Raw genomic sequence first — 21,432 nt, forward strand, 5'->3', positions numbered from 1 at the left:
TGAGTGCCTTATACAGCCTTGCCACCCTGTTTCTTCTAGACTTCTGAGTATCCAAATATTAAATGAGATGAAAGAGACTCTGATATTGTAATGGAAATACCACACCATGTTTTTGTATGTTTAAAACTGATCAGTAAGTTGCTTTAAATAAATTCCTAAAATGCTGTGGGTGATATGTTGCATCTATGTGTAAAATGTAGGTTAAACAGTCTGTAATGGTGCACTGGAAATCATTCTTGCTCTATTTGCAGATACAACAGCTCACAGGATCAGGCTGTACAATGATTGGATTACTCTGCACCACCCCTCCCAATGTGTTCTCCTGTGCCTTTGTTAGATTCTAAAAGAGGACAGGATAAAATAGCATTGTGATTTTAAACACTTTTTAATGCTGTGTGTTATAATTCTTGCTGCTGTTGTTGTCATTCTCATTGTGATTCCCTATTTATTTGCATCTCTGACCACCTAATAGCTTGTGTTCTCTGGGTAGCTCACAAAAATTTAAAACTAAAGTACAAACCTAAAAGAGAATAGAAACAGTAAAAAGTAGTATTAAGAAATGTTAGGGTTATCCTCCAGAATTACATTACATGCCATGAGGCATAATGAGTAATCCAATAGCCAATTTACTGGGCTATGAAATGATAGCTAACATTGAATTTTGCTCAAATGATATAACATCACTGACCAGCTCTATTTCAGTTGTGCTATGACAAAATGTCAGTGAAAATCTGATACAGCAGGGCCCCACTCATATGGCGGGTTACATTCCGGACCCCCGCTGAAATGCGAAAACTGCTGAAAAGCAGAACTCGTTGAATAGAATGGTGCGCGACACCTGAGAACCGCCGTAAAAGCAGAACAAGTGCGGTATGAGTGGGGCTTTAGTCTAATTGCGTCTAATTGAAACCGTCGCATTAGCGAAGCGCAGTAAAGCTGCGCTCTATTGTACTAAATCCACAAAGTGCAAATGAAAAATGTGCCTTTTAAGTTGAGACATGAAACTTGGCAGCTGGGGGTGGGGTGTGGTAGAGGAGGAAAAGTTTAATTAGAAAAGTTTCCTCGCCCCCATCCTCTGGGCTTGATATAAAAATATTCAAAATGAGGAGAGGACGCTGAGGAAAAAATTCTGAGATATTTTCTCTTTTAAAATGGTAAGTGAAATTCTGTTAACTGAATTATAGGGAAGTTGCATATCTGAGGTATTCCTCCCTTAGGGCCTAACTCAACTTCTAATTGTATGATGACCTGTTTGTGCACAGTTGTTGTCCACATGGTTTGGCGATTTTAAACCATGCTCACAAAACTTAAATATTTTTTCCTTCTAATGCTTTTGCTGGTACGATTAACCATGTCTAACCTGAGTCTTGCCCCGTAGCCCCTTTCCTTGTGACAGCAGCAGGAGGTATTTCAACACAGCTTGATTTTCCTTTCGCACCTGGCATATTGATACGAAAGCATTCTAGTTGCCAGGGACCTTGGGAAATATAGTTTTTCAGGATGCCAGATTACTCAGTAAGAATGCCAGGTATGTCTCAGGCACCTTGCACCTGTGCCTGCTGAGCACACTTGCAAGAGTTAATAGTTTGGGACCAGTTTAGTTAGAGGATTTCCATATCTTTTATATGTCCACTTGCCCATTTCAGTTTGCAAACCTGGCACTCTGACAAGTGCCACATAACTTTCATTCAACGCTGGTAAGGAATCAATCTTTGAGCGTGTTAGCTCCTATGCTCTGGAACTCTCTGCCTGTTGACATTCACAGACTCCTTTGTTGTACTCTTTTCAGTACCTGCTAAAACCCTTTTTGTCACACATGGAAAGCTGAAGTGTATTTTAAATTTGTAATTTTACCTTCTAGTGTATATCTTTAATCTGTTGATTTTATTTATATTTTGATTTTTTAAAACCTGTTTTTAACTTTGACTTCTATTGATAGTTTTAATGCATATTGTATGTTCTTTGTAAACTGTTTGAAGTTTTTATTTACAATTAAATAGTATAAAATTTTGTGAAATAAATAAAAAATGGACCAAGGAGTCCTTGGATATGTAGTTCCCAAGAATGCCTGTTATCCCTATTGTGAGCTCTTGGGTGCCCCTGTGTCTCAGGGCTGCTTGTTGGCCCTGTGCATAATCAGAAGCTTGATTTACATACTAATCTGGAAAAGAACTTCTCAGGAAAAGGGTGCTCAATTCATAATGCAGATGAGCATTACTTTGGACTAGGTAATAGCAAATGTCAGTGACATCATTAGCATTTCCCAAAACAAATGCAGGAGCAAAACAAATGGCTGCACATGCAGTGTGGATTTTCAGCAACAACCCTCAGAATGGGCCCTAAGTGTATTCTTCCCATGAGGTGCTCTCCATGGATATTTCCCCCTTCCCTTGTAAAGCGCACCAGCTTTATGATTTGTTTTTAGCATTTATTTTCCACCTTTGCATAAAATATATTCAAGGTCGCTTGTGACCAAGTAAAACAATTCACAGTCATGATTAATTATTATGTCAGTTGATTTTAAGAACTGGACATTGGTTGGGTTGTAATGGGTTGTAAGGAAAAGATGGAAGTCTTAATATAAGCCTGTGCGATGAGTCTGTGCTTAAATTCACATCTGCAGTTTGTGCTGTGGATTCTCTTCCTATACAGAGGGCATACCATCATTTTGGTGCAGGCAAACAGCATGCAGTCATATAATGCCAAATGAATTTTTGTTTCATGGCTGGGAACAAATGTGCTGGTCCAGGTCTGTGACCTTAAAGTGTTGTTTCCTCACACAAGCAGAGCCTTGTCCCGAGAATTTCAACACCTCCCACCCGAGCCTGTAGTCTCACCTCCAGGCTCCGAACCATATGCTGCTGTTATCTCCGTTGGCCTGCTGCAGTGACACAGAACAGAAACGAATGCCAAGAGAACAATGATAGTGACATTTATGTAAGGAACATGCTGGTTGTCTTACTGCCAAGGCTTTAATTAAGGGCTGCATTTAGTCCCTTGATAGCCCTTCTCAGCTGAATGTATGATCCTTGCCTTGGGTTGGAGCTTTCTCTCACAGAGCAGCCATTGCAGTTCAAAGCAAGATACAAATCATAAGCTTTGTTACTCTTGCTGCTGGTACTGTAGTCATCCTTCCAATTCCTTGGGGGGGGGAAGGCCCCCCCTGGCTTTCGAACACACTGAGGTTTTGTTGGGAAGGGCGTGGGTGGGATTTATAAAGCAGTATTGAGAGATTTCTATGCTCTGTATGAGATGAGATCAACAGGGCTCAGTAGAATGGATTCCATTTGCGAAATCTTGCAGCCAAAATGGTAAACAGAAGGAAAATAAGAGGGGAGGGAGTGATGGAAAAGCTGGGTATATATCTGGAATGGCTTGTGGAATTATTGCCTATTGTTACACAGTTCCTACTTCCCTGAGCAGTGAGAGGTTTCAGGGGAGGCACTTACCTAGGTTTGGTTTACTTTCAAAGGAGAAGATCCCTAGAGACCTATGGCATTTTTGTCATACTTAGGTTTATTTATACATGTACAAACTGAGCATGGGTGGAGATAAACTGCATAGCACTCATATAAGCAGAAAATCCACTGCCCCTCATCCAATCCCCAAAGAGAGACCGGCACCTCCCTCAGGTGCCTTCCACCTAATTCTGGACTGACAGTTCAAATAGAAGTTTTCCAGAACATTCCCAGGAGTTGGGGGGTGGACATAAGGGGGGCAAAGAAGCCCACGATCTTTAAACTTTGAGTGGAGAATTTAAATGTATGATGGCCAGAAGTAGAGGCTTCTTTTCTTTCTCTTCTTTTCCTTTTCAAAACACATTTCATCAGGGCCTCTCCAGGATCATGTTGCTCAACAGTGCCTTTCTGTGGAAGATATAACATCACAATAGTGTCCTTCTAATGGCATTGGGGTGGGGGGGATGTCAGGGATTAAATATGCTTTTTAAAAATGGGGGAGGGGAGATAAGTCTCTGCTGCTGGCCATTATAACCAGAAGTTCTTCCATACCAAAAAAGATTTAAAGAATTTTGCAGCCCCTCCCCCCAAAAAACCATTGAAAGTATTTCCTGACTTTGGCCCAACTATACTTTCAGCTCACAACTCAGCTCTGTCTCTGTGTTTCATTCTCTCTGTTCCATATTGCAGTTTTTTTTATTGTTCATACGCATAGAGACACCACTATTATCCCCTCCCCTCAGTCATGGAAGCTTGGGAAAGCTATAATCTTCCTCGGACTTCCAAAAGGTTTTTCCCATTTAGAACATTCAAGGAAGATCTCCCCACTATTTTTTTAACTAACCTGCCGGTTAAAAGTCAGCCTGCTGTTATAATTATTTTGATCAACCTGCTGTTAAAATTATTTTACCTCTATGGAAATGCTGTACTCCAGGGGTAGCTAACCTTTTCGGGCTGAGGGTCACATTGAACCATGGCCAGCCCTCTGAGGGCCTGATGGTAGAGTGACATTGGCTGACCGAAATGGCAAGGCTGACCGAAGCAGCAAAATTAATACCTTTTATTTTTGATCTATCCTAAGTTAGTCTATTCATTTTCTTAATCCCAACCCAAACTCATTCTATTTGTATTTTCTTTTGCTTATTTTATTTTATTTATCTGTTACTGATAATTTCCCCTCTTCTCCCACTCAGAATTCCTCCAAATGTATTTAGTTTGCTCAACAATGTAATTGATAGGTGATGCTGATTTCTACAGTTTTTATAGATTTAACTTCTGTTTGCTGCTGGCTGCATTGTTTCCCCCGCTTTGATACCTTCAGCTGTCCTGCCCAAACTCGAGGAACTCAGACACAACTGTAGTTTTTTTCCTTTTACTGGAGTAATAGAAAATTTCAGTTCAGAGCGCTTCATAAATCTACCTTCAGCTTATTCATAACTCGGCATCCCCCTCTAACTAGGCATAACTTGGTGACAATAAGACATTGACTCAGCAACTAATCCTTCCCTCGCCCCCCTTCTTGCTTGTACCCCGAGCCACAGTTGGAGGTATGCGCGAACCCTGACCCCTCCGAGTTGGGTTTGTTGAATCTCCTGCTGCCTCCGCCTCCAGGACCTGGGCGAAGGCAAAGCCTCAACTTCCATCCCGTTCTCTCCCTCTGCATGGGGAGAGCTGTCTTGTGGTGGTGCAGGCATGAGGAGAGGCACCGCATCGGGCGGAGAAGCGGGCGACCGGTCTGGGGGTCTGTCCTGGGGGGTGTCTGGGATGGCTGGTGGTGACCTGTCAGCATCCAAAGCAGGGCCTGCTTCAACATCTCCCCCTTCACTGGGTCCTTCCCCAATGGGAATGTTCCAGTCCAAGTCTTCCTCACTCCCCTCCTGCGTGTTGGTATACCCACTGCTAGCATGGCTCATGGCATCAGCAGCCAGTGATTAATAGTCACTCCTGATTGCTGCTGGAGGCATCAATGCTGTTAGCAGTGAATAGAAATGAAGTGAAAAGGCTGCTAACAAGTGGCGCTATTAATAGCACTCCCAGAAGCAGCAACAAGTCAGAATCAGTTGGATTTGGGGGAAGGGCATTAGAAGACCCAATTGACTTAAAAGCAGCAAAAAATGCTCAGGGTGAACGAAATTAACAGTGAAAAATTGGGATTACCATAGACTTGATAGGGGAGATAGTCCATATGGGTGACCCATAATCTCTTTGTGGGCATAATACAGGTTGTGGATTAGCCACACCTGCTGTACCTACTTACTCGCGTTGAACTCAGTGTGCCTTAGGTTGGAGAAGGCATGTATGTGATCATACTGTTAGCTTTCTTTGTACAGGGAAGAGCAAGGGAGGCTAAAGGCATCTTCATAGTATTTATTAAATTTACATCCTGCCCTTCCTCCCAGTTGGAGCCCAGGGTAGCACATATGTATGCAGATAATATTGGAAACAAATTGGCTTCTGAAGCAAACAGTAAAGCCACTAATCCTACATTAGATTCTCGAAACAGCACCTGTGCCCAAGAATGTTTCCCATTTGAGTCAACTCCAGGTAAATAAATAAATAAACAAACCTGTTTCAGATTCAAATTGCAAAACTGCCTCCCTCCCCATTACATTATGCTTATTACCACCTACAGAACTCTGGTTTCAATGCAGGTAAATTGTTCCTTAAGCAAAAATAAGCCCTTTTGTTAAATCTCTGATCACTAATCAGGCAACCACCACAGTGACAGGCCCATTCACAATAGTGAAGACAGTCAAGATCATTATATTTTGTTTCAGAGTTTGGATGAATGAATAGAATTGCCATATCTTTTTTAAAGTTAATTATTAAAGGTGAGCTTTTTAAGCTAATAACAATCTGTGTGGACAAGAGATTGGTCAGCCAGGTTTAAAGCTTGGACCAGTGACAAACTGAGGTGAATAGAATGGCTGATAACTGGACTGCTAGGCCTCTGAGTTGTCAAGAGCAACCATGGAATCTTCCTCAAAGGAGTGAGAACCAGCTATTGATATTGATGGTTGAATATAATGAGGAAAATGCTTTATGCTGCTAAGGAACGTTAAATGCCATTACAATTTATTTCCATAATAACAGAGAAAGTGATGTTTATACTCATCTCTGGGACAGTGAACCTTTCTGGAATGTCATTAATGGCCTCTGAAACAGCTAGCTAGTGCAAAGTGCTGAATTTGAAGAATGGTTTAAAAGCTTTGGCCTGTATTCCAGAACATCACAGTCTGGTGGAGAAAGACAACATCAAACTGATGCCCTACATGTTTAGCCTGCCATAAGCCCTCTCCCCCTCATTCCAGAATGGCTGCCTTATGGAATAATTGTCATGACATTACTGGTATTGTTAATGTTCGTATTTTTTGCTGTTATCCACCTTATTCATTCATTCATTACTTGATTTATATCCCGCCCTTCCAGCAGGAGCCCAGGGCAGCAAACAAAAGCACTAAAAACACATCAAAACATCATAGAAACAGACCTTTAAAAAGGTAAAAGTGTCCCCGCACTTATAGTGCGAGTCGTTTCCGACTCTTATGGTGACGTCTTGCTACGTTTACTAGGCAGACCGTATATATGGGGTGGGATTGCCAGTTCCTTCCCTGGCCTTTCTTTACCCCCCAGCATATGCCGGGTACTCATTTTACCGACCACGGATGGATGGAAGGCTGAGTGGACCTCAACCCCTTTTACCGGAGATTTGACTTCCTCCTTCCGTTGGAATTGAACTCCGGCCGTGAGCAGAGCTTCGGCTGCGTTACCGCTGCTTACCACTCTGCGCCACGGAGGATCTGTCAGAAACAGACCTTAAAATACATTAAAACAAAACAACTTTATAAACATTTTTCAAAAAAACTTTAAAAAATCTTGTAAAAAGCGTTAAAAAACATATTAAAAGCAATTCCAACACAGACCCACCTTGTGCCATTTGCAGAGAGAAGTGGCATACAAATGTTGCTACAAAAAAATGCCATCAACAGAAAAGTCCTCAACCTTGCCTGAAGTCTTCCATCACCTTCCTCAGCCATAGAACATACAGGATAATTCCTAATTTCAGACACAGCGTATTTATATCCGACCATGTTTTAAATTTTGGATAACCTCATGCTGTGGTACACTTAATTCTTAAAATCTCATTTTGACTGTTGCCAAAGAGAGGAACTATTGGCATAAATGTGGAATATGTGAGTTCAATTCGTTATTATATTATTGGGGGACTTACCTTCAGGCTTGTCACAAGACTCGCACCTCCAAGATGTAGCACTGCAAGCGTAGAGTTGGGAGAAAGTGCAGCCTAGTTGTTCTTGGGTGGGGAATGGCCTTGGGTGAGCCCATTGCATCACCAGGGGGATAAAACCAGCGAACAGGGCAATAATTGGGACAGCTGGATGTGAGGCAGAGAAACCAGAAACTCCATGGAACTTTATAGTGACAAATGAAGTTGGAGGGTAAGGTGGGGAATAGAAAGCAAATTATAACTTGCACCAAGCAACAATAATTGCAGGAGGTGGGGAGGGGAGTGTGTCTATGTGTATCCCTGTCCAGTGTTAATGTTTACTCTTGTGCCTAGAACCAGGCGCAACAACGAAATGGTTTGTATGTACTATGTAACTGTGAAACTCCTTTAGTAAAAAGGAAAGTAACTTGCTTCAACCCTGAGAGTCAAAGCAACTCTTTGATAAAAAGTGGAGGAGAAAGAGCTGTTTTCCTCTGATCCATATCATCAGGCTTCAAATGGCCATTGCTTCCTTAAGGGTTTTTATAGTAACTGTTATGCAGACCCCATTGAAAAGAAAAGCAAACTTTTCAACCAGTCCACTTAACAATCATGCCATTCAGTAGCTGCTAAGCATACAAATTGCTTTAGGTGGAAATATGGCTGCTAAACTGAATAGACGTAAATATAGAGTTGAGACTCTTCACTTTAATAAAAATGCTGGGGTAAAGTTATTGCAATGTTAGGCTAGACTTGAGTGATCAGGATTAGGATACATGTTATTCCCATTTTCAATACCTGTATGTTTATTTTTTTTACCCTTATTGCTGCCACATACTCTCTTTCCCCACCTGAGTACATGGATTTACATGAATAAACCACATTGAAACAAGATATTAACACTACAGTGATGCTTATTAAATTGCAGGTATGATTGTTTGCAGAGTTTATTGCGCATTCTACCGCTGTGCCCCCCCCTTTGGAATTCAATGTTGAATGAAATATTAAGGGATGCTGTCTGAGGGTCTATAGCAGCCTTTCCCAACCAGTGTGCCTCCAGATGTTGTTGGACCACAACTCCCATCAGCCTCAGCCAGCATTGCCAATGGTCAGGAAAGATGGGAATTGTGGTCCAACAACATCTGGAAGCACACTGGTTGGGAAAGGCTGGTCTATAGGATTTACCAGTTTGTTGCTGCTTGGGACTGATAGATAGGGATCTCTTTTCCCAAGCCCTTGTTCGGTCTGGCTCTGGAGGGCCTCAGAATGCTACTGTAAAGGGAGCAGGGATCATGGTCGGCCCCGGGGCTCTTCTGCCTGCTCAGTCAAGTGCCGTCGGAGCCAACCTCTCAGGGTGAACAAGTGGGCTGGGTGCTGCTGCCAAGATTATGAAGCAGTTGGTAGGGGGTGGGTGAGAGAGGGAAAGATGAACAGGGAGGCTGTGAGGAGATGCTATCTGCAGGGCTTGCCTATCAGGACAAAAGAAAGGGGTGGTGGTGGATTGGTCACTTAGATTGTCTTGGGAGAGGAATGGGCTAAAGGGACTGGTTAGCGTATGCAGGAGTCAGGATATTGCGTGCAGGACTTTTCCTGATTGGCCCAGATGTACCTGGAGGGGAAACCCCTCCCCTTTTTGCTAGTGTGGTGTTATACTCCAGATTCAAACCAGGCACATTAGCTGTTTCACCCATCCAAGGCTCCTCCTGCAGCTCCTGTGTCCCTGACATCTAACATCGGGTCTTGGAGCTGAGGGTGATGGGGGAGAGTAAATGTCCCATGATATATCTGATATCTGCCTGTGACTGAGTGCCCTGAAGTGTTTGCAGTGTAGGCTTGAGTCCAGCAGTGTAGGTTCAAGTCCAGGCTTTGCCCCTGATGTGACTTTCCCCAGGCATGCACAAGGTGAGCAGGGCAACATAGCTTCCTTCTCTGGTGGGGCTCAAACCCTCATCTCCTGCTTCCCAAACTCCTGACCTATCCAGTGAACCACTGGAGGCTTGCTGTCAGTGTGTGCCTGTGGCTGCCCTGTTGCACATCCTGGCTTCTTCCCACAGTTACTGTCAGCTCTTCACTGAGACAGCAGTGTCGGTGGGGGTGCAGGCAGGGCTGGAGATTCCTTGGTAATTGCTAGGCCGTAAGTCCTCAGCCGGCAGCTTGGCTATAAATCTGCCAGGCTAGCAAGGAGGAAGCAAGATAAGGGCAGAGGCCATTCAAAGCTTACGTGCCAAGCCAGAAATCCAGAAGAGACGTCAGTGAAGGTCCGGGTCTAGTATGCCGAGAGATCGGTCCAAGTCAAAGTTCAGGGAATAGGAAGACACACAGTGGTCATGCCTGATGTTGTAGTCAGCAACAAGCTGAACCCAAGGTTTGACTTTTAAGGAGCAGGTTTGTCAGCAGATGTGAGCCATCAGTGTTTTGGCCTTAAGTGGACAGGCCTGCCCCTCTTCTGCCTGACCTTCTGTTGTCTACGTTCTGCAGGTGAGGGGGGAGTATCCTGTTCACTGGCTGCGTCTGGCTGAAGGGCTTCAGCTGTGTCTGGGGTGCTCTACAGCTGAGGGGGAGAAGGAGCTGGGTTCTCAGGAGTTTCCTCCATTTCTCCTTCTGGGTCTGCTGCTTCTGGGTCTGCTGCTGTTACTCCCGAGTCATCCTCGTCTGATGAGTCCTTTGATGGGGCCATGACACTTACTTGTCAAACTAGTCTGTTCCTCCCTGGATGGGTTTTCCTCCTGAGGACTGACAGTAGTGGGCTCATTGCTGGCCATGCCATTGGGTTGATCAAATGGAGACGCTCTGGCATTGTTGTCTGTGTGCCTGTGGAGGTGCAGGGGTGTGATCCTATTGTCATGAGTACATTGGCTTCCTCCATGTGGAGGTGGTGTGGGATTTCTTATCAGCACAGTCCCTGATTGGAAGGCATTGGTCAGCTTTCCATGGACACTGAGGGCATGTCTGCCATTTTCCACCATTTTAGTATTTTTTTACACTTGTATGTTTGCTCCCTCCCCTCTTAGGCTGAGCATGCACTGGATAACGGTGCCCATGCCACCAGCATAGCAGCAGCATATCTCCTGTCCAGGCTTAAAGTGAATAAAGGATCGCTCTGTAATATAGGACTTGAAAAGGACTTCTTTACTCAGCACATAGTCAAACTATGGAATTTGCTCCCACAAGATGCAGTAATGGCCACCAGCTTGGACGGCTTTAAAAGAAGATTAGACAAATTCATGGAGGACAGGGCTATCAATGGCTACTGGCCGTGATGGCTGTGCTCTGCCACCCTAGTCAGAGGCAGCATGCTTCTGAAAACCAGTTGCTGGAAGCCTCAGGAGGGGAGAGTGTTCTTGCACTCGGGTCCTGCTTGCGGGCTTCCCCCAGGCACCTGGTTGGCCACTGTGAGAACAGGATGCTGGACTAGATGGGCCACTGGCCTGATCCAGCAGGCTCTTCTTATGTTCTTATGTTCTTATGTTCTCTCTTCTTTTTTAAAAAAGCCATTCTCACACAATGCAGCTGCTGCATTTATTCTTTTTCTAAGAAAACTTTGAGTAGAAATTATAATGTAAAATTTCTTTTGTCCTGTATTTGTCCATCCCTGCCTTTTTACCTTGCGGTGTAAAACATTTAACTTTCAACCAGGGCGGCCTGGATTCAGATTTCCCCTCAGTCATCAAACAAATGGGCGATATCCAGTACTTCCACTAGCCTAAGGGCTTCCAACATAACGTCCCTTCTCTCTCCCCATCTGCCTCCACACCCTCCCAAATCTGGTCCAGGAAATTGGAGGAACCCCGAGAACAGATATAGGAGGCTTGTGCAAGAGGAGAGGGAAGGGAAGTTCCACTGCATAGCCAAAAGTCCTTGCGCTAGTAGAAGAACTTAGTTGGATATCACCCACTGAAGGGCCAAAGATTCCTCACCTCTGCTGTAGAGGTTTAGTTAAGTCGGTTTTAACTTGCTGCAGAATTTAAACAGTGCATTTAAATAGTTCAGTATCTGACATTTGCAGGGGATGTTGGTGCATTTTAATGTGTTAATATTGTTGGAAAACATTTTAAATATCCATCTGTCTTAGTTGTTGAATCTCGAAGCCATTTGCAAACAGGGGCACTGTAATCCAGGTCTCATAATATGTAGTAATGCTTTCTGTGCTAGCTAGTCTACACAACTTGCTGATAAGAACCAGGATTGAAAAAACTACTTTAGGGTAGCTCCAGAGCTTCTTGTCCAACCCAGTGGGGTGGGAGCTGATTACTCTGTCTCCTCCTCCTCCTCCTTCCAGCATGCCTCCATGGATTTTTATTTATTTGTCATCTAATACAAAAATCTCTAACTGAGAGTTATATCCAGTGCTCCATACGCTTAGTTCTTCTGGTGCAATAGGATTTCTGTTGCTTCTTCTCCCACCGCTTGCTCCTGAAATCTGCTTCGGAGAGTCCCCTAACCCTCTGCATCCGACTTTGAGGGGTGTATGGGGAGTTGGAGGAGACAGGAACAGGAAGAGGAAGCTCCACTGCTCACACAGAAGTCTGTTGCACCTTTTGTGATGCAGCTTTGGCTATGGCCCAAAATAAAAATAAGTTAAACAGCATTCATCAATAGACAAACAAAACCCATTTGCTGAATGCTGTCCCCAGTAAGATCCACTTGGTGCCATCATTAACATCTCTTCTGTGCTAGGTAAAAACGTAGTGCTTCTCCCAAATGTGGTGTAGTGGTTAAGGTGTTGGACTACGCCCTGGGAGACCAGGGTTCGAATCCCCACACATCCATGAAGCTCACTGGGTGACCTTGGGCCAGTCACTGCCTCTCAGCCTCAGAGGAAGGCAATGGTAAACACCCTCTGAATACCACTTACCATGAAAACCCTCTTCGTAGGGTCTCCATAAGTCGGGACTGACTTGAAGGCAGCCCATTTCTCCCAAGTATTTGATGGATTATGCTAACTGTTCTGTTTATTGATGAAATGTTTGCTGGTACTGATGTTTTCTGCTGTGGTGTAATGCTGAGTTTTATTGTAATGTATTAATTTTTATACTATGCCTTTGGCTCTTAATTTTTTGTAAGTTGATTAAGACTTTTTTCTCTTCAGTGACTTTCAAATCAAATAAATAATAAAACCTTGAACACGTCAACAGTGACACTAAAGACCCTAACCCTAAGCAATATATGGGTCATGCCAACCCGTCCGAATCTATCAAATGCCTGGGAAAAGAGGAAGATCTTAACAGTTACTGTAAACCGCCCAGAGAGCTTCGGCTATGGGGCGGTATACAAGTATAATAAACAAACAAACAAACAAACCTGGCACCAAAAAGGTGTTAAAGATGTCACAAGCTACTTTTACAACTTCAAAGTTTCAAAACCCTTTTGTTATCTAGGGATCAAGAAATGCAAGTCTGAGCTATCTTTGGGCACACAGAACTAGTCGCATGGGTTTCAGTCATACACTGTTGTATAAATGGATAGATTTCATACCTTGTTTAAAATGGGAGGATTTGTTGCTGTCCAGGAAATTAGCTAATAAATGACATTAATTATTGCCTAATGAAGCTATATCAAAGGCTATCCATTTCACTGTTTTTTGTTCTTGCACAGATCAAGAACTTGCTCCAAGGCATAATTTACATGTGTCAAACTATCTTTCATTTTACCCGTATCTCATAATTTTTGTCTCCCTATCCTTCGTTTTGATGGAACAAGCATTTCAGATGTCAGTTCTGTTCACTCTTTGTTTGTTAGTGAATAATGGGCAGGTTCTAATTTGACATAATAATTAGGCATTTCAGAAGCCTAGGTTTCATTCTGGTTTTTATCTTAAATGGAGCGGCAAGGCTTCAGTGAGATAGGCTATGACATATTTAGATCAGAAGTCTCAGTTAACGTATCAGTTGGAATTCAGAAACCATTTTCACTGTATTACAACTAACATGGAGCAACAAGCTTAAGGAACCAACTTCTGCCCTGTTTAAGGGTTTCTTTTTTCCCTTTATATTATTAACCCTTTATACCACACCATCAATATTCAAGGTGCTTTACAGAGCAGAAAACAACACAGGACCTAGTACTGTGGACCTTGCAGTCTAAAGTTTGAAAGTGGGAGAGACAACAGAAGGAAAGGAGTGGAGTCAATGGAGAGCAGCAGGGAAAGAACTGGGCTAGTCCAAGACACTTTGCTACCTAAGATGGACACTATGGTACCCACTGGACTGGTAGTTGATTCTTTCTTCAGCACTGGAGACAGGGCAGCATCGTCGACTGCACCTGAAATCAGCAAGTTAACTTAGGGGACAAGACAGGTTGTGTGGCAGATCGAGCTCTGTCCACCAACAGAGGGAAGCAGTTGTGGAGTCTCAAGAGAAACAGCTGGAGTGGGGTTCCTGCTGCTGCCCCCAAATACAGTTATCTAGGTTCTGCATAGATGCAGTGTGCTCTATGAGGGACTGCCTTTGGGCCTGGCCCAGAAGCTCCAGCTGGTACAAAATGCTGTAGCTAGATTGTTGATGGGGACAGACTACCATCAGCACTTAACTCTGTTTAAAAGCTTGCACTGGGTGCCCACATGTTACCGGGCCAGGTTCAGGGTTCTTGTATTAATTTAAAGACCTTTTAACGGCTTGGGTCTGGCATCTCTTAAGGAGAACCTGATCCCTTATATCCTTGCCTGATCAGTAAGATCTCTGGGGAAGTCTCTATTGGTGGCTCAGATTCTCAGCTCGTAATGACTAGAAGCTTTCAGTGTATTGGCTCCAAGCCTGTGGAATGCCAGGGGTGTCACTACCGGGGTGCGGGAGGTGCGGGTCGCACCCGGGTGACACCATGAGGGGGGTGACACCCAGAGCCGCACCCCCCCGCACTCCCACTAGTGATGCCACTGCCCCCTGGCACCCGGTCCGGTGCGCGCTGAAAGCAGGCGCCTGCTCGCTGGCGGTGAAGCCTGGATGGGCCTTCCACCGTCAGCATGGAGCGCGGTGAGCGTGCGCGAGACCAGCCACCCCTGTCCATGCCCCTGGGAGGGCGCGCGCCGGAGGTCCGCACCCCCCCACACTCCCGCTAGTGACGCCGCTGTGGAACGCCCTCCCAACTGAGACTAGACAGACACTCTCCTTGTTGGACTTCAGGCATGTGACTAAGACTGCAGCAGGCATTTTAAAATGCAGCAGGCATTTTAAGATAGTGTTTGATTTTATGATGATTTTTAGTGTTTTGTTTTATTTTCTCAATGACTTTGTTTTTATGCACGCTGCTTAGAAATGCAAATAATTGAGCAATATATAAATGTTCTAAATAGATAAAATAAAAATAACTGTATCCGGTCCTGCTTGGGGCTTCCCAGAAGCCTCTGGTTGGCCTCTGTAGGAGCAGAATGCTAGACTAGATGGGCCATTGGCCTGATCCAGTAGGGCTCTTCTTATTTTATTTATGTATTTATTTATTTTCTTAATTAAATTGACATCCTGCCTTTCCTCCCAAAAGGAGCCCAGGGTGACAAACAAGAAGTGATAAAATAATAATAAAAAATAATTCCAGTACTGATGCAAAAAATCTCTGCTTTAAAGACTTATTAGAAGAGGAAGGTCTTCAGTAGGCACCAGAAAGACAACAGATACGGTGTCTGTCTAATATCTAAGAGCAGGGAATTCCAAAGGGTAGGTGCCACCACATTAAACTCTAAAAGCCTGATTCCTATATTCTGAGAACTACCTCCTAATAAGATGGTATCTGTAGAGTGCAGTGATTGACTGGGTATGTGTAGGGTGAGATGATCTTTCAGGTGGCCTGGTCCCAAGCTGTATAGGGCTTTAACTACCAAAGCCAGCACCTTGAACGTAGCCTGGTAGCTAATTGGCAGCCAATGCAATTCTTTCAGCAGCCCTAGTAAGCAGCCAAATGGCTGCATTTTGCACCAGTTGAAGCTTCCAGACCAACCTCAATGGCAGCCTCACATAGAGTCCATTGCAGTAATCCAGCCTGGAGATTACCAGTGTCTGAGGAACAGTGGTCAGGCTATCCTAGTCCTGAAATGGCTGCAGCTGTCTTGCCAGCTGAAGCTGGTAAAAGGCACTCCTAGCCACTGAGGTCACCTGGGCGGATAATGAAAAAGATGGATCCAGGAGGTATGATCCTGCTGTTTCAGGGGCAGTACAATCTCATCCAAAGCAGGCAATTTACCTGTTATGTAGACTCAAGAACCACCCACCCATCCACAGCGCCTCCATCTTGCCAGGATTCAGAGTCAGTCTATTGACCCTCATCTCTTCTTATGTTCTTATGCCACCAAAGTTGGCCACATCACTCAGCTGATCAGCAGAGCCAGCCCTCCAGTATGCTTAGGCTCGCCTCCGTTGTTCATGCTCTGGTAACTTCAAGATTGGATTACTGTAATGCGCTCTACGTAGGGCTGCCCTTGAAGACAGTTCGGAAGCTTCAGCTGGTGCAGAACGCGGCTGCCAGACTATTGACGAGGACCAGTCGGTCTTCGCATATAACACCTATTCTGGCGTGTCTGCACTGGCTCCCTATTTGCTTCCGGGCGAGATTCAAGGTGCTGGTTTTGACCTATAAAGCCTTACACGGCATGGGACCTCAATACCTTGTGGAACGCCTCTCTCGCTATGAACCTACCCGTTCACTTCGTTCAGAATCTAAGGCTCTCCTCCGGGTACCAACTCATCAGAAAGCCCGGAGGGTGGTTACTAGATCTGGGGCCTTTTCTGTGGTGGCCCCTGAGTTGTGGAACAGCCTCCCCGAAGAGGTACGCCTGGCGCCTACACTTCTATCTTTCCGGCGCCAGGTAAAGACCTTTTTATGCTCCCAGGCATTTTAATCTTTTAATTTTCTTAATCTTTCTATTTTTAATATGTATCCTTCTTAATTTGTGTTGTATTTGTTTTTGTTGTGCTTTCTGTTGTTTGTTTGTACATGTTTTTGTTATTTTTTACCATGATATATTGTATTTTACCTTGTTTGTTCACCGCCCTGAGAGCTATTCTGCTAAGGGCGGTATATAAATTGAAATAATAAATAAATAAATAGGCTCCATTTGCTTAGGCTTAGTTTCAATAGGGTATGAAGATTAAGTGTAATCAGTATTTGCAGTCTCACCTTCTTGATAAGACCTAGCAGCTTTGGAGCTGTCTTAATTGCAAAGCTTAAAGTTGCTGGTACGGTGCAGAGCAGCCTTTGCCAACCTGGAGCTCTCCATATGATTTGGACAACTCCCATCAACCCCAGCTCTCATGGCAATGCTGACTGGGACTAATGGAAGTTGTAGTCCAAACCATCTGGAAGGCACCAAGCTGGCCAAGACTGCTGCAGAGTATAGATACCTGTAGCTGTAAGGATTAGTTTACAACGTGATGGCTCTTATTGCAAAATAACATTTAAGTTGCTTCAAACTCCCATTTTGTTCTGTGACATTCTGCTGTATTTGATGATATAATATACAGTTGAAGGTGATTAAAAAGCAAGGAAAAATCCCAATCCGTGGTAAGGCAATATGTTAGTAGGCCAATCAAAATGTTACAAAATACTGAGTAAGCTTTCTCTTTATCAGGCTGAGTTTTAAGCAAAGCTGGGGTGTGGATGGGGATGGGGAGGAGACAGCAAAGTTGGCTTTTTCTTAAAGCCTTGAAGTCCACATTTGTATCAGTCTACTGAGATAGCACTGTAATCTCAGTTGCTGGAGGCAGAGACCAAGGTTTTTTTTCACAGTTCCAAGCAGTTAATAACTTAGATACTTGTCTGTGGTGTGCCCACTCACTAAGGATTTTGTGATCCTTCTGTTTCGGGACAATGCTGAGAATAAAGGGAGGAGGCTGTTTTTAATTCAAAACGCACAGACTTCACTTTCTTTGTTACAATAAAGAACCCTATGGTCTTACAGCAGTAACATTTCAATCTGATAAGAATATAATTATTGCATATATTTACCCTCCATCGCATTTTTTTATTGTTTCGAGAAAAACAAAAATGGAGAGAAGGGATTTCTGGAAATTTAAAATCTATAGCATAAATTCATGCCACACTGCGTATAGAGAGTATCATATTTATTTATTTATGTATTAGATTTATATCTCGCCCTTCTTCCCAGTAGGAGCCCAAAGTTGTTAATTTTACTGCAAGTGAACTGGATCACAGTGGGACTGTCTGTGATTATAGACACTGAGCAAGTTGTTATAGCTGTAGTATTGTGGAATTCATGGTTTTCAGGTTGCTGTTCAAAATTGGATATTCCTACACACTTTTGTAGTCGTGGTATTTATATAGTGATATGTATTAGAGAGCCAGTGTGGCGTAGCGGTTAAGGTGTTGGACTACGACCTGGGAGACCAGGGTTCGAATCCCCACAGAGCCATGAAGCTCACTGGGTGACCTTGGGCCAGTCACTGCCTCTCAGCCTCATGAAAACCCTATTCATAGGGTCGCCATAAGTCGGAATCGACTTGAGGGCAGTACACACACACACACACGATGCTTCATCTCTAATGGAAGTGATTGACAATAACATCAATGTTTTTATTAACCCATGTTTGGGCGAATGAGAGCAGTCCTTTTCATAGAATAGAATCATAGAATAGTAGAATTGGAAGGGGCCTATAAGGCCATCAAGTCTAAGCCCCTGTTCAATGCAGGAATCCAGTTTAAAGCATATCCAACAGGTGGCTGTCCAGCTGCCTCTTCAATGCCTCCAGTGTTGGAGCCCACCACCTCCCTAGGTAATTGGTTCTATTTCCATACCACTCTATTATAGCAAGGTTTTCATGATGTTCAGTCAAAATCTGGCTTCCTGCAACTTGAGCCCATTTATTCCATGTCCTGCAGTCTGGGATGACTGAGAAGAGATCCTGGCCCTCCTCTGTGTGACAACCTTTCAAGTACTTGAAGGGTGTTATCTCTCCCCTCAGTCTTCTCTTCTTAAGACTAAACATGCCCAGTTCTTCCAGTCTCTCCTCATAGGGCTTTGCTTTCAGTCCCCTGATCCTCCTTGTTGCCTGAACCCGTTCCAGTTTGTCTGCATCCTTCTTAAAATGTGGTGTTCAGAACTGGATACAGTAGTCAAGATGAGGCCTAACCAGTGCCAAATGGAAGGGAACTAGTACTTCATATGGTTTGGAAACTGTACTTCTGTTAATTAAGCCTAAAATAGCATTTGTCTTTTTTGCAGCCACATCACACAATTGGCTCATATTCAGCTCATGATCAACAATAATTCCAAGATTCTTTTTGCACGTATCTTTGCCGAGCCAAGTATCCATCTTATAACTGTGCATTTGGTTTCTTTTTCCTAGATGTAAAACTCTGCATTTATCCTTGTTAAATTTCATTCTGTTGTTTTCAGCCCAATGTTCCAGCTTATCAAGAGCACTTTGAATTTTGTTTCTGTCTTCCAGGGTATTAGCTATTCCTCCCAATTTGTATCATGTGCACATTTGCTAAGCATTCCCTGCATCTCCTCATCCATCATTAATAATGTTGAAGAGCACTGGGCCCAGGGCTGAGCCCTGTAGTACTCCGCTCATTACCTCCTCCTAGTTTAAATGTATTTTCTGTCTGTAACTATGTTGTGAAGATGAAAACGAAAGATGATATGAAACATGTAAATTATGCCTTGGAGCAAGTTCTTGATCCATGCGAGAACCGGGATTACTAGATGCAAATGAGGGCAGAGCTATTGTATTTATAACAGCTGTGTAGACAAAGGAGTTGCAGGATCAACACCATTTCTTGCTGCTGCCATGAGTAAGCTGTGCTTATTGAAATTTCCTCAACTCTTAGAGGCTCAGTTTCCCTATTCCCATTTAACTCTTCTAATTCTAAAACATAATCCCAGTCCAGGATTTGTTCACAGACTTGGAAGGGTCATAGCACAGTGATATAGCACAAGCTTTATGTACCAGAGATCCCAGGTTCACCCCCTGGCATCTAGCTGGGGCTGGCACATACTCATGTATGAAAGATTTGCTGCCAGCCAGTGTACATGATACTGAGCCACATAGACCGGTGGCCTGACAGTATAAGACGGCTTCCTTTGTTCCTAATTTGCACATGGAATTACTGTTTGTGTGGTAAGTCATTTATTGTCTTGGAGAAATAGCTCATTGCTTTGCATGCATGGACCAGGTCTACCCATTGCAATGACAGCGTTCATTGGGAATACCCTAGAGTGGTCCATGCAAAAAATGAGTAGTTCTATAATATAATATAAAATGTTGAAAGTTGTTTTGTCCACATTTGATCTTCATATGCACTTTTTGTGGCTTTATGATTCCGAAAAATATTACAAAGCTTTTGATTCTAATGTTCATCTTTGCAGATTATTATATCTCATGGCAGCCTGCATGAGGACATAAGCAGTATTAGAAATAACTAGAATTCTTTGGCTAACAGAATACATCTTTTAGGGGAGGCATCTTTGGGGTGTGCAACAGATGATGTTCAAGGATATTGCAGAAACTAGCATGATATAATGTCAACAGTTAGATTGATTTAATAAACAAATAATTTAATGTCTTTTCTATTTTATTAACAGACCAGAGACGACTTCCTGGGTCAGGTGGATGTGCCACTTAATCATCTTCCGGTAAGATCTTTTACCTAAAACCTACTCTACTTTGCAAAGCTAAAGGAAGAATTACATGAACCAGGGATAGGGAATCTGTGACCCTCTAGATGTTATTGGACTCTCCCATCAGCCCCACCCATCATGGCCAATGGTTAGGGATTATGGGAGGTGTAGTTCAGCAAGATCTGGGGGCTATAGGTTTCCCTATTTGTAAGATTTCATCAGAAAACTAAATTGACTACTCCCTGGGCTAAATTCAATCTTTCATTCATTCTCATTATTCATGTCGAAGCAGGAATCTGAATCCTTTCTTTCATGTAAAAAAAAAAATGGAACTAAGCAAAGTAAAAATCCATCTCCAGAAGTAGAGAGATTGAACTATTATTTAAGGTTTGCTATTGAGTTCTCCCAAGTTCGTAAATAAAACCCAATGTTGCCTAAGTACTAAATAGAACATCTCCAGTGTTGTTTATGTCAACTGCATGCACCCCTCGAGTCAACAGTGTTTTCTGCTGCCCACAAAATCCCTTAAAATACACAACACTTGCTTTTCATACCTTCCCAATTGTTGGTATCCTATATTTTTTTCTGTAGCATAGAACCCTTTGACACCTCCTCTCTCATAGCTGGGGGACAGCTACAGTATTCTCAGACAAAAGGAGATTTATTGTTTTTTGGCTTCTGTCTTGCTCCATCCCAAACAACCTGACAGCTTACTCAAGATATTAACTGCTTACACTAAAAAACAAAGAGGGAGAATCTCATCCCCTTCCAGATAGAGAATTTCTGCCGGGAGGGATGGGATGCAGTCTGGGCCAGACATTCCTCTAATCCACAGGTCGACCGATAACTCTTCAGTTCTTTTTTTTTTTAAGGTGGGGAGGCAGGTTCCCACCATCACCATTGCTACTGTTGTCGCTGGAGGGGGGAGAAGCTCCCAACAGTCCTATCCTCTGACTCGTGTGTGGGCCAGAGTGTCCTCTCCCTCACCTCGGCAGTCATAGGGGAACTTTTAAAAGTCCCATGGCTGCTCACTGCCAAATAGGGAAATGCACAGATGATTATTCCAAACTAGGAGTTCAACCTGACTGGGGCCATCTTTGGTATCTTATACTAGCACAGTGTTCTTCAACTTTACAACTCCGTTTAACCCTAGCCAATTTAGCCAATGGCCAAGGATGATGGGA

At 43.5% G+C, this 21,432-nt stretch overlaps 1 protein-coding gene across 10 annotated transcripts in view; it reads left to right on the top strand.

Annotated features, from left to right (window-relative positions):
- NEDD4L (NEDD4 like E3 ubiquitin protein ligase) overlaps nucleotides 1-21,432 on the top strand; it is a 433,261-nt gene that overhangs the window by 314,898 nt on the left and 96,931 nt on the right. For all 10 annotated transcript variants that reach the window (XM_061615405.1, XM_061615386.1, XM_061615324.1 and 7 more), the window contains one exon: nucleotides 20,213-20,263. Coding sequence is in view for 7 of the 10 variants with exons in the window: in XM_061615324.1 (XP_061471308.1) it covers nucleotides 20,213-20,263 (51 nt within the window). In the remaining 3 variants the exon portion in view is untranslated. The remainder of the gene's footprint in view (nucleotides 1-20,212; nucleotides 20,264-21,432) is intronic.

The sequence above is a fragment of the Rhineura floridana genome, chromosome 1, assembly GCF_030035675.1.
Source record: "Rhineura floridana isolate rRhiFlo1 chromosome 1, rRhiFlo1.hap2, whole genome shotgun sequence".
Lineage (NCBI taxonomy): Eukaryota > Metazoa > Chordata > Lepidosauria > Squamata > Rhineuridae > Rhineura > Rhineura floridana.